Source organism: Rattus norvegicus, chromosome 6 (assembly GCF_036323735.1).
Source record: "Rattus norvegicus strain BN/NHsdMcwi chromosome 6, GRCr8, whole genome shotgun sequence".
In the NCBI taxonomy this organism is placed as follows: Eukaryota; Metazoa; Chordata; class Mammalia; order Rodentia; family Muridae; genus Rattus; species Rattus norvegicus.
The window spans coordinates 11,136,048-11,150,356 of record NC_086024.1 but is presented as its reverse complement, the minus strand read 5'-3'; the positions used below and the strand labels follow the sequence as shown (position 1 = coordinate 11,150,356).

Sequence of the window (14,309 nt, the reverse complement as noted above, 5' to 3'; positions counted from 1 at the left end):
GGCCTAAAACTGGTCTTCAATAACAATAAGGGAAGAATGCCCACATATACGTGGAAATTGAACAATGCTCTACTCAATGATAACCTGGTCAAGGAAGAAATAAAGAAAGAAATTAAAAACTTTTTAGAATTTAATGAAAATGAAGATACAACATACCCAAACTTATGGGACACAATGAAAGCTGTGCTAAGAGGAAAACTCATAGCGCTGAGTGCCTGCAGAAAGAAACAGGAAAGAGCATATGTCAGCAGCTTGACAGCACACCTAAAAGCTCTAGAACAAAAAGAAGCAAATACACCCAGGAGGAGTAGAAGGCAGGAAATAATCAAACTCAGAGCTGAAATCAACCAAGTAGAAACAAAAAGGACCATAGAAAGAATCAACAGAACCAAAAGTTGGTTCTTTGAGAAAGTCAACAAGATAGATAAACCCTTAGCCAGACTAACGAGAGGACACAGAGAGTGCGTCCAAATTAACAAAATCAGAAATGAAAAGGGAGACATAACTACAGATTCAGAGGAAATTCAAAAAATCATCAGATCTTACTATAAAAACCTATATTCAACAAAACTTGAAAATCTTCAGGAAATGGACAATTTCCTAGACAGATACCAGGTATTGAAGTTAAATCAGGAACAGATAAACCAGTTAAACAACCCCATAACTCCTAAGGAAATAGAAGCAGTCATTAAAGGTCTCCCAACCAAAAAGAGCCCAGATCCAGACGGGTTTAGTGCAGAATTCTATCAAACCTTCATAGAAGACCTCATACCAATATTATCCAAACTATTCCACAAAATTGAAACAGATGGAGCACTACCGAATTCCTTCTACGAAGTCACAATTACTCTTAAACCTAAACCACACAAAGACACAACAAAGAAAGAGAACTTCAGACCAATTTCCCTTATGAATATCGACGAAAAAATACTCAATAAAATTCTGGCAAACCGAATTCAAGAGTACATCAAAACAATCATCCACCATGATCAAGTAGGCTTCATCCCAGGCATGCAGGGATGGTTTAATATACGGAAAACCATCAACGTGATCCATCATATAAACAAACTGAAAGAACAGAACCACATGATCATTTCATTAGATGCTGAGAAAGCATTTGACAAAATTCAACACCCCTTCATGATAAAAGTCCTGGAAAGAATAGGAATTCAAGGCCCATACCTAAACATAGTAAAAGCCATATACAGCAAACCAGTTGCTAACATTAAACTAAATGGAGAGAAACTTGAAGCAATCCCACTAAAATCAGGGACTAGACAAGGCTGCCCACTCTCTCCCTACTTATTCAATATAGTTCTTGAAGTTCTAGCCAGAGCAATCAGACAACAAAAGGAGATCAAGGGGATACAGTTCGGAAAAGAAGAGGTCAAAATATCACTATTTGCAGATGATATGATAGTATATTTAAGTGATCCCAAAAGTTCCACCAGAGAACTACTAAAGCTGATAAACAACTTCAGCAAAGTGGCTGGGTATAAAATTACTCAAATAAATCAGTTGACTTCCTCTATACAAAAGAGAAACAAGCCGAGAAAGAAATTAGGGAAACGACACCCTTCATAATAGACCCAAATAATATAAAGTACCTCGGTGTGACTTTAACCAAGCAAGTAAAAGATCTGTACAATAAGAACTACAAGACACTGAGGAAAGAAATTGAAGAAGACCTCAGAAGATGGAAAGATCTCCCATGCTCATGGATTGGCAGGATTAATATAGTAAAAATGGCCATTTTACCAAAAGCAATCTACAGATTGAATGCAATCCCCATCAAAATACCAATCCAATTCTTCAAAGAGTTAGACAGAACAATTTGCAAATTCATCTGGAATAACAAAAAACCCAGGATAGCTAAAGCTATCCTCAACAATAAAAGGACTTCAGGGGGAATCACTATCCCTGAACTCAAGCAGTATTACAGAGCAATAGTGATAAAAACTGCATGGTATTGGTACAGAGACAGACAGATAGACCAATGGAATAGAATTGAAGACCCAGAAATGAACCCACACACCTATGGTCACTTGATTTTTGACAAAGGAGCCAAAACCATCCAATGGAAAAAAGATAGCATTTTCAGCAAATGGTGCTGGTTCAACTGGAGGGCAACATGTAGAAGAATGCAGATCGATCCATCCTTATCACCCTTTACAAAGCTTAAGTCCAAGTGGATCAAGGACCTCCACATCAAACCAGACACACTCAAACTAATAGAAGAAAAACTAGGGAAGCATCTGGAACACATGGGCACTGGAAAAAATTTCCTGAACAAACACCAATGTCTTATGATCTAAGATCAAGAATCGACAAATGGGATCTCATAAAACTGCAAAGCTTCTGTAAGGCAAAGGACACTGTGGTTAGGACAAAACGGCAACCAACAGATTGGGAAAAGATCTTTACCAATCCTACAACAGATAGAGGCCTTATATCCAAAATATACAAAGAACTCAAGAAGTTAGACCGCAGGGAAACAAATAACCCTATTAAAAATGGGGTTCAGAGCTAAACAAAGAATTCACAGCTGAGGAATGCCGAATGGCTGAGAAACACCTAAAGAAATGTTCAACATCTTTAGTCATAAGGGAAATGCAAATCAAAACAACCCTGAGATTTCACCTCACACCAGTGAGAATGGCTAAGATCAAAAACTCAGGTGACAGCAGATGCTGGCGAGGATGTAGAGAAAGAGGAACACTCCTCCATTGTTGGTGGGATTGCAGACTGGTACAACCATTCTGGAAATCAGTCTGGAGGTTCCTCAGAAAATTGGACATTGAACTGCCTGAGGATCCAGCTATACCTATCTTGGGCATATACCCAAAAGATGCCCCAACATATTAAAAAGACACGTGCTCCACTATGTTCATCGCAGCCTTATTTATAATAGCCAGAAGCTGGAAAGAACCCAGATGCCCTTCAACAGAGGAATGGATACAGAAAATTTGGTACATCTACACAATGGAATATTACTCAGCTATCAAAAACAAGTTTATGAAATTCATAGTCAAATGGTTGGAACTGGAAAATATCATCCTGAGTGAGCTAACCCAATCACAGAAAGACATACATGGTATGCACTCATTGATAAGTGGCTATTAGCCCAAATGCTTGAATTACCCTAGATCCCTAGAACAAACGAAACTCAAGACGGATGATCAAAATGTGAATGCTTCACTCCTTCTTTAAATGAGGAAAAAGAATACCCTTGGCAGGGAAGGGAGAGGCAAAGATTAAAACAGAGACTGAAGGAACACCCATTCAGAGCCTGCCCCACAGGTGGCCCATACATATACAGCCACCCAATTGGACAAGATGGATGAAGCAAAGAAGTGCAGACCAACAGGAGCCGGATGTAGATCGCTCCTGAGGGACACAGCCAGAATACAGCAAATACAGAGGCGAATGCCAGCAGCAAACCACTGAACTGAGAATAGGTCCCCCGTTGAAGGAATCAGAGAAAGAACTGGAAGAGCTTGAAGGGGCTCGAGACCCCATATGTACAACAATGCCAAGCAACCAGAGCTTCCAGGGACTAAGCCACTACCTAAATACTATACATGGACTGACCCTGGACTCTGACCCCATAGGTAGCAATGAATATCCTAGTAAGAGCACCAGTGGAAGGGGAAGCCCTGGGTCCTGCTACGACTGGACCCCCAGTGAACTAGACTATGGGGGGAGGGCGGCAATGGGGGGAGGGTTGGGAGGGGAACACCCATAAGGAAGGGGAGGGGGGAGGGGGATGTTTGCCCGGAAACCGGGAAAGGGAATAACACTTGAAATGTATATAAGAAATACTCAAGTTAATAAAAAAAAAAAAAAAACAAAAAAAAACTAAGCTTTTGATTCAAAGAAAAAAAATCTGTTTCACCTGAACCAGGTTGGATATTCCAACTTGTCATAAACAAATTTAGATGGCACCCTTGACTCCTGTCTTTTGGATTCCATATTCAAACTTAGATAAATATCCTATATATACATAAGCGAACTATTAGTGTTTTTCACTCATCGCTATTCCTATAGGGAGCAGCTTCAGATTCTCTGAGGTATGCTTTCTTATCCTTTTTCTCCTCTCCTCTCCTCTCCTCTCCTCTCCTCTCCTCTCCTCTCCTCTCCTCTCCTCTCCTCTCCTCTCCTCTCCTCTCCTCTCCTCTCCTCTTCTTTTTCCTTTTTTCCCCTTCAAGTCAGGGTTTTTCTGTGTTGTAGCCCTTGTCTGTCCCAGAACTTACTTTCTAGACCAGGCTGGCCTCAAAGGTAGAAATACGACATTTGATTTTATAATTCCTTTATAAAAAATGCTCTTCACTCCTACATGGGAAAATATATGGAGTGTAATACAATAAACATTAATTTTTACATTCTTATGAGTATAAGTGATTGTAACTCAACTGGTTAATCTTGGATTAAGGGATACCCAGAGAGCTGGGAAAACATTATTTTGGAGTATCTATGGGGATTGCCAGAAGATTGTACTTGAATTTGCAGAGTTTGGGGAAAATTTGGTTTTAATCAATGTGGGTTGGCAAATTCATACTGCCTCACGCATTTGGAACTGGCATCTTTCTTTTATCATTCTTCATATAACAAAAGTCCAGATTCAGCAGCCTTAGGACTTGCACCAGCAACTCCTTGGTTTCTCTGATGTTGGGCTGAGGATTTGAGTTTGGACTATGCCATACTACCAGATTCCCTGGCTCTCTCAGCTGTAATAGTCTAGAAAGGACCTCTCAGCTATCACATTTATGTGCGCTAACTACCCTGATGAATCTCATCTCATGGATCTGTACATGTCTCAGTCATAGGTTACATGTCTCTGGAGAATTGTAATTAATGCAATCATTATGTGGTTAGTGACATTTTGGCTAATATTTCAGATATTCCCAGAGTATAAAACAAAACAAACAAACAAACAAAACAAAACACAGTGAAGGCTATGGTGGACAATCATGTTTTAAGGAACACAGGGAACTATGGGATAGGATTAAAACTCTGAGTTTTGACAACCAGACAGAAATTTAGAATCTATACAAGACAGAAAAATAATTCAAGATCTGTAGTTTTCTAGTCTTGAGAATAGTGTTGAATCCATATATACAGTACATGCAGAAACACAGACACACACACACACACACACATGCTATATGTAGGTATTCAACTATATGTAAGTATTCAACAGATTGAACATGAAATGAACTGGACACAAAAGAGACTGCAGACGAACAACAATGGTGCGGCGACTACAATTTTGCCTCTCTTTATAAACTCTTCTCTTTTCACACTGTCACTTCACCAGTCACAAGTCATCATGTATAGTATAGTAGACCCTGCCTGTAACCTTAGTAACAGAGTGGCTGAATCAGGAGGACTGATGGGATTTTGAGGGTAGCCTGAATTATACAATGAGTTCCAGGCCAGCCTAGGCTACAGGGTAAGGCAGGTTCAAACTCCAAATCCAAACCAAAGTCACAGTGTTGCAATCAGCACTCTGCTCTGTAGCAAAAGTCTACATTGAGAGGGCGAGGTAGAGACTAAAGTGGCCTTCTCCTTTAGCCAGGCAAGACTTCCAGAGGAAAGAGGAGCTCATTAATACACCCACAAAACCTTCAACCTAAAATTTGTCTTACCTACAAGATGTGCAGGAATTATGATGGAGCTGAGACTGAGGGAACAGCCAACCAGTGACTGCCCCAACTTGAGACCCATCCCATGTGAGAGAGCCAACTTCTGACACCATTAACAATACTCTGCTATGCTTGCAAAAAGAAACCTAGCATAACTGTCTCCTGAGTGACTTCATCCAGTAGTGGATGGAGGCCGATGCAGAGACCCACAGCCGAACATCAGGTGGAGTTTGAGGAACCTTGTGGAAGAGTGGGAGACAGAATTGAGCAAGGTGATGGGGTCAAGAACACCACAGGAAGGCCTACGGAGTCAACTGATTTGGGCCTACGGCAGCTCATAGAGACTGGGCCACCAGCTAGCAGAGCCTGGAACTAGGCCCTTTATATATTTGTAGCAAATGTGCAGCTTGGTCTTCATGTGGGTCCCCTAACAAGTGGAGATCAGGCTACCCTGGTCTCTGTTCCCTGACATTGAATCCCCTTCTCCTACCTGGACTGCCTGGTAGGGCCTTAGGGCGAGAGGATGTGCCCAGTACTGCTAGGCCTAGATGTCCCAGGGTGGGGAGATACCCAAGGAGCGCTCCTCTTCTTTGAGGAGAAGCAGAGGGGACAATGGAAGGAAAAATTTGTAAGTGTGGGACTTGGAGAAGGTGAGAAGCTGTGATCAGGATGTAAAGTGAATAAAAATAAATAAATTATTGAGAAAAAAAAGAAAATTTACAGTGTGCTTATTTCACAAGTAGGCAGCATTTATTCTCCACCCCAACTTCAGAGCAGGCACCGTTTTGGTTTGTTTTAAGTTTCTCTGTTCCTTACACCTGTCCCTATGCTAGACACACAGTGGCAGATCTGCTACTGAATCCTTAGTGAGTATTTGACAATGTTCAATTCTGACCTCATCCCACACAGGTGGCAGGGTTGTGGACTGTTTGCCTAACCCTTCCTTGTCTTTTAGCCTGGTCAGGCAGAATAACTACAGTTTTTCATTTTAAAGTATTATTTTGGTTAGTATTTTGAAATACGCTGTATTTTGGCAATGAATAGTTTTGAAACTTTAGACCATTAGCAGGACTAACAGAGACACCACAGGCTGATGGCTGGGTCTTAGAGATTTAGTAATCCTAAATTGTTTTGGCATTGCTAGGATTCTTGGCATTGAGGTACAGAGTGGCAAGGGAGAGAGCAGTAGGTAATGACACTGGCATAGGAGAAGCAGGAGTTAAATAGTGCTGCATGCCCCTTTAATAAAGTCTGTTATAGCCACTGCCACAAATGTGATTTGAACAATTTCTATTTTTTCCCAGCAAAGATGTTATTACAGGTCAATCATTTCCATAAGTGAGAGCGCATTTCTGCTGTATTCTACATTGACAGATGGCTAGAAGACCTCTCTTTCATGATCCCAGGCGGGATAAAAAGGCAATTTACTATCTATAGGACTGTGGGTACACTGGTAATGGAAGAGAATCATTTTTATACAAATAACTCAGTGTTTGAATCTGAACTATCAGGTGAATCTGAGCTATAGCCAAATCAATTTGATAAACCATCAGAATATGATTGTACTGACTCCAGCCTGCAAAGGCAACACATTACATTTTCCCCACAGGAAACTGTTTCCCAAGGAAACAGCAATTGCTTGATTGCTTAAAGAAGTCCAGCTCTAGTGAGTTCAGAATATCGGGTGAGAACTTAGATGGCTGCTGATGCTCAGGGTCAAGACTCACAAGGGGAATTGAAGATGCTATGCCTTTGAAACGTGATGGAGCCTGTCTGCCTGCCCCCGGCTTCCCACATCCTTTCGTCTTTTCAATCAAACAGATTAGACATGTATGTTCAGAGGCTCACTCTTCTTCATGTAGCTAGAATTTTTGCCTTCAGGAAGAATCAGCCATCAGTTTGAGTGATTGAGCGTCCCCAATTCCCTTAGAAGCTTTCATACTTATCTGCTGGAGACCAAGGAAAAGGAAGACACACCATCGCGGATGCTGTGGTGGCTGAACAAAGCAATTCTCAAAGCTGACTCCAGAGCAGGATGCTAGAGCAGCTTCTGGGTCTACTAGCATCAGCACCACTGGCGTACATCGTTAGAGATACCAGTTCCTAACACACCCCCCCACCCCGCCTTGAGATTTTGAATCATTCCTCCCCAACTTTTGAGACAGCGTCTCAGGCTTCAACTTGCTATGCGGCCGCCTCTACCTCTAGTTCAGCAATTACAAGTGTGTGCCACCATACCTGATTTCATACAGGGCTGGGGATCAAACCCAGGGCTCTGTACCTTGCATATAAGCACTCTACTAACTGATGTATGCCAGAGTCAATGAATCTAGAGTTCTTAGTGTCAGGATTAGCAATTTATAGTTTAAAAATCCTCCAGAGGCTTATGATGTGCAATCACACTTTGAAACCCTGCTGCAGCTCAGTCAGAAGTCACTCACAACTCAGATGCCTCAGAGCTGTGTTCTATTGCAAGATCTGCCCTAGGCTGATGTACATAACCTGGCTCCTCCTGAGGGTCAGCCACATGCAAAGACTGCTTATGTAGAGGCATGCTTCTCTGACTTATTTAAGCATAACTTTAAGGACCCATTTTGATTCTAAGGCTCCCTGTGGGATGCACTGATCTGTTATAAATGCTTTGCCATTCAGTAACCCACAGCCAGATTGGGATTCGGCTGACTATTCCTCATCTACCCAGAGAGCATGTAGTGGACCTCCTGACTTGAGAAGCCTGGAACACTATTTTTTTTGGGGGGGGTAAGAGTTAGGGATCTGACCCAAGACCCAGCTCAACTCGTGATTTGAGCAGCAGCGGCTGTGTTGTGGGCTGTTTAAGCATGACCCTGTTTCCTCTCACTTGTTTAAAGCCACTGGAAGAAGGTGGTCACCAAACCCCCCACTGGGCAAGTCTAATAGAGTCGCTGCACAACATTGCAGAAGTAGAAAATGAGATAGATAGGCCATCATCTGCCTGCATTCCACTTGTCGAGGAGACAGGCATGAAGGACATTTGGAATGACCTCAGACTTGCAGAAGGGGAGGCAGGAAGTTAAAGTGATAACTTGAACTTGAAGTCACAGAAGGAAATTAGCAGTTACATGCTGGGATTTCAGCCAGGTTCTTGTGCACATATCCTTATACATTGACATGAAAAGGCAAGGGATATATGGGATATTATTCTTGCTTAATACCATTTGAGGGTGCCTTTTGAGACAAGACTTGAGGTCAGGAAATCCTCAGACTGACTACATAACTGACTCAGGCCAGCTGCAGCTCATGGAAATCCTCCTGTGTTTGCCTCCAGAGTTCCGGGGTTATCCGAGTGTTACCAGGCTTTGCTACCATTTTGAGTCAATTAAAGCGTTTCTTAATTTCACTGGATTTCTACACAATTTGTTTTCCTAATTCTATGCACATATATTCCAGCAACAGGGGGGATGGCAACACAGCCTTATAAAGGGCAGGGCCCTACAGAATTGCTTCTGCTGACTCCATTTCTTTTGCTTCCATTCACATCAGGGATGTGTGGGAGATTTGTATCTTGTGGTCTCTGTTAGCATTCTGAGGAGACACATGGTCAGTGTCTGGCCTGGATACTGCTGATGCAGCCTCAGCACATGCTCACATGAGCCATGTGTCTGTATCAGTGACCTGTGCTCCTAGGATGAGAAGACGATGGTCATAATTATTTTCCTTCTACTTCAGTTTGCTCTCTGTTGTTGGAGGTCTGATGACTAACTTGCACATGTCTTAGTAGATGTATTCATGGTAGAACACATGTGAATGTGAGGCATCTGGACTGGTTTATGCCTCAAGCTGTGCTGTTTATAGTTATATTGTGACCCTCAGTGGGTCACTTTCCTTCCCTGGTCCTGGATGCCTCAGCTTGATAATGAGCCGGCTCTGACTCATATCCAAGGCAGCATTTTCAGGAGCACACAATAGGTTATGGCTCTGCAGATGCAGCAGGCTTCATATTGAAAACATATCCCACTGCTGACATGTTCTGCCAAGAACAGAGAGCAGTGTCCACACAGGAAGAGCCAAAGCATTCAGGACTTGTAGCTAGGTGACATGGGTGAACTTCTAGCCATCCGCAGAGCATCAGAGGTACTGTGAGAGTCTGCTTGTTTTCCAAGAACTCTCGGGACAGAATACATTGATCGCTATGGGTTATAAATACTCCATGAACACTTGGACTATGTTCCTAGTACTCTCTACTGTGCCCGACATTGTACTTTAAACCAACATCATAATCTGATATATTAAGTCATATTATTACCTGATTCCCCTTCCATAAAATATAATGTCCTTGGGATGAAGAACTTCATTTGGTTTCCTGTACTATATGGTATTGCTCTCTTAAATACTACAAGTAGAAGTTACGCATCTATCTATCTATCTATCTATCTATCTATCTATCTATCTATCTATCTATCTATCTATCTATCTATGCATATGTATATGATATGTCTGTGGGTACATGTCTATGGGTATATGTCTTTAAGCCTCAGACCGTAATAAATAGATGCCACTGGTTTTCCTGCCCTTTAAGTAAGAAAGCTGGGGCTTAGACAGGGAAAGGACTGAGTCGTAACCACGGTTGTCTGCCCTGACAGCTTGGCTTTAAAGCAGTGCTTCCTCTTGTCTCTGTTTTGCTGTCTCAGCTCTGGCACTTTAGATTAATGTTTGAATTTAGGATGATAAATCTTTCTTAACACATACTTTCTTGTCTTCAAAAGGTAGAGCCTATCTCAGAATTACAGCACACCCCTTATCATCAATAAGAAACATTTGCGGAGTTACTGTCCTGCCACACAGAACATGATTCTGAAAATACGAAGATTCTTTTACAAAAGAGAAAGCTGGCCATTTGTGAATGTGAAAGTGATGTCTGCCCAGGTAAGTGACTATGCCTATGATGACTGGTAAATAAGAGGACAGGAGTGTGGCTACCACATGTCTGCATAGAACTTAGATGGGGGTTCGGGGGAAGCCATAGTTGTGGTATAGGCATAGTTATTTGTTTGCCAGCCTTCCTGCACCTCGTTTCTTCCCTTTATGTGCCTCTCTTCCTGAAGAACATTCTTTAGTTAATCCAGTAGATCTTGCTTAGAGTCCAGGAAAGCACATTAAAAAAGACCTTGGTAACTGTGATGCAGTGGCCTTCTCCGCTCTGCATCACAGAGACAACGGGAGCTGCAGGGGGAAGTCACTGATGGTTTGGTTTCTAGAGAGACTTGGAGGAGACTCAGGGCTTAAGAGATCATCCATGAAGGGGCAGAGATAAGAAGAGAAGAGGAGCAAAGCTACTTGTGAAGGAAGTTGGGAATGTGAAAGAGTCAGAGGGGAAGAAGTTCTGACACAAGGGGGCAAGGCACTGATGTAGTCCACTGGATCTGGGAAGAGGATCCCAGAATAATGTGTGTGTGTGCATCTCACTCCATTGAGTGGACATGTTTATTTATCCTAGGTATTGAGGATAAGGAAGGAGAATCAAGCTTTCCTTGTCAAGGAAGAGACACGTAGCAGAATGCCTGGCTGTACCATTGGTCTCACCATTTAGTTCCAAATCCATTCTATACAACTTACGTTGTGTTTGAGAGAGTTGGTTAACTCCTCCAGGTAATCCAGTTTACCTTTCTTCAGAATGACAACAATGACTCTTATCCCAGTGGGCTTCATAAGGATTAATTGAGATACACTTTAACCTCTTAGAACACGGTCCGAGACTCAGGACATGTTTATTTCATATTACTCTCACCAGTGTACTCTAAGTTGTCCCACAAATCTTTGCAGGTATCACAAATCAAAGTTGACCTTGTTTGGCTTCCCTATTTTGTAAGTTTCTTTAAGGTGGAGAAAGTTGACTTCTAACTCATACAAGCTGAGCTCTTCTGCATGGAAATGAACGGAGTTACTCACAAAATGACTGGCCCAGAGGCTCCCTGGAAAACGTCATTAGGCAATTCTTCCAAATTATTGTTATCGCTTAGATTCCTGGGGGTGGAGTTGGAGAAAGAATAAGAAAAAGAAAACCACATAAATATCCCTGTTGTAAGAGCCATTTCCCTCTAAATGGCCTGGGAGAGCAGTCAGGACTACTTACAGTTCATCTAGCTGAGTTCCGTTGAATGCACAGTTGTGTATTTCTTCAATCCCATTCTTACTCAGCCATCTGAAATAAAAGCCCATTAAAAACTTAATAATGTCGGATACAGACAATACAGGGGATTTGTAATTGGATTGGAGCAGGGTCAGACAGCAGAGTTAGTAGCATAAAAAAGATGCAACTCTTAAGCTCAGGGATGGACCGGGAGTGACTCATGCTGGTTTACCACTATGTAACCTCTTTGTATGTTTTGAAGTTTGCATTATGTCTGTATGTTATCTCTTCCCAGGAATAACTAGGCTTCATGGAGAAGAATTAATAAACATTTAGTTTTTTTTAAGGCACACTGTATCCTCTACCTATAAGATCTTTGTACACTTCGCCCACATACAGAGAAAATTCTAGAGGAAGATCAAAGATCTCCCCTGACTTGAAGGACGGAAACCATAATTACTGAACAAATATTTCTAAGACAGAGAAAGGGTGATTTTGTTCACCTTTCCCTGTGGCTTTATGCTTTTCACCCATGCTCGCCCACAGCAACGGGACTGGCTGTCATCAAAGTGATCTAATTAAATTGTCAGACAACCTGAACATCTCCAGTGACCCATGGGGCCCTGGTTATTGGAGGTTTGTGGAGGTGGCTGTGGGTTATGGCAGAAAGGATGGGAAATCAATTACAGAAACTGTGGGCTGTGGCGGGATGAGCTTGTGAGAGTGGCCACTGCTGAACTCTGGGAGGTGGGACTGGTTTACGAAGTTGTGCTCATTGTACTGAGACGGCTGAGAAGCAGGTTTGCTTGGACAGGGGTGCCTCAGGCCACCTGGGGCCATAGGGTATGTCCTGTTGCCCCTCTTGAGTGGATTTTCAAACAAAACAACTTCACAGTCAGGAAAGCCAGCTCTGAGCCTTGAATACCCGCTCTTGCTTGTGCACAGCCTCTCTTCTTGCCAGGTTTGGTGGGTTTACTAACAGCCTGTTCTAAGAGCTGACACAGAGAAGCTAGGTTGGGACTCCAAACATTTCTTAGGCTGTGTTGGGAAGCTAGAAGACCGTTCAAAAAATCACAGGTGGACAACTATGTGTCTTTGTCTCCCATCTTCCTGAAAGCCACTGAGCTAACAAACCTAGAGAGAAGGAAAGTATATCTTTTCAACATTGGCTACCTAAAAGGTGGCATCTCCTGACAAAGGAGTGACTGTGTACTCCATCTTACTCCCCAAACCCCACTCTACCACCACTACCCTGAAAGGTTTCTCCCAGAAACACTTAGACTGTGGATACATCATATCCAGGGTGGTGACATTCACTGGGTCAGCAATCTCTAACCTGTGGGATGCTTATCTATTCATTGTGGTTTGACATCAACCACAAGTGTCAACAAAATTTCTCTACCTTATGGACCAAGAGACAAGATTAAAGATGCTATTTGCTTTATATAGGTTCTCTTAAGGTGAGGTCGTGAATTTTATTGAACAAATACAAAATATAGTAGTTAAGTTAAAAAAAAACTTTTATAATATATGCCAACTGTAGAAGCCAGTCTTAGCTAGAAGCTGAAGTTGACCTATGCACTTTAATTGTCCGATTCTGAATCTTTGCCCAGGCCTGTATAGGCTCTACCTACTTACCTATAGACTAGACAATTGATTTTTTTTTCTTTTTTTTTTCTTTTTATTTTTTATTAACTTGAGTATTTCTTATATACATTTTGAGTGTTATTCCCTTTCCCGGTTTCCGGGCAAACATCCCCCTCCCCCCTCCCATTCCTTATGGGTGTTCCCCTCCCAACCCTCCCCCCATTGCCGCCCTCCCCCCATAGACTAGTTCACTGGGGGTTCAGTCTTAGCAGGACCCAGGGCTTCCCCTTCCACTGGTGCTCTTACTAGGATATTCATTGCTACCTATGGGGTCAGAGTCCAGGGTCAGTCCATGTATAGTCTTTAGGTAGTGGCTTAGTCCCTGGAAGCTCTGGTTGCTTGGCATTGTTGTTCATAAGGGGTCTCGAGCCCCTTCAAGCTCTTCCAGTTCTTTCTCTGATTCCTTCAACAGGGGACCTATTCTCAGTTCAGTGGTTTGCTGCTGGCATTCGCCTCTGTATTTGCTGTATTCTGGCTGTGTCTCTCAGGAGCGATCTACATCCGGCTCCTGTTGGTCTGCACTTCTTTGCTTCATCCATCTTGTCTAATTGGGTGGCTGTATATGTATGGGCCACATGTGGGGCAGGCTCTGAATGGGTGTTCCTTCAGTCTCTGTTTTAATCTTTGCTTCTCCCTTCCCTGCCAAGGGTATTCTTTTTCCTCATTTAAAGAAGGAGTGAAGCATTTACATCTTGATCATCCGTCTTGAGTTTCGTTTGTTCTAGGGATCTAGGGTAATTCAAGTATTTGGGCTAATAGCCACTTATCAATGAGTGCATACCATGTATGTCTTTCTGTGATTGGGTTAGCTCACTCAGGATGATATTTTCCAGTTCCAACCATTTGCCTACGAATTTCATAAACTCGTTGTTTTTGATAGCTGAGTAATATTCCATTGTGTAGATGTA

The 14,309-nt window shown here is 42.4% G+C and overlaps 1 protein-coding gene across 1 annotated transcript in view; it reads right to left on the bottom strand.

The window, feature by feature from the left end:
- Positions 1-14,309, bottom strand: part of Fshr (follicle stimulating hormone receptor) — a 207,960-nt gene that overhangs the window by 9,932 nt on the left and 183,719 nt on the right. The window contains exons 7-8 of the mRNA NM_199237.2: positions 11,758-11,826; positions 11,574-11,648 (exon numbers count right to left, since the gene is read on the bottom strand). Coding sequence (NP_954707.1) covers positions 11,574-11,648; positions 11,758-11,826 — 144 coding nt within the window. The remainder of the gene's footprint in view (positions 1-11,573; positions 11,649-11,757; positions 11,827-14,309) is intronic.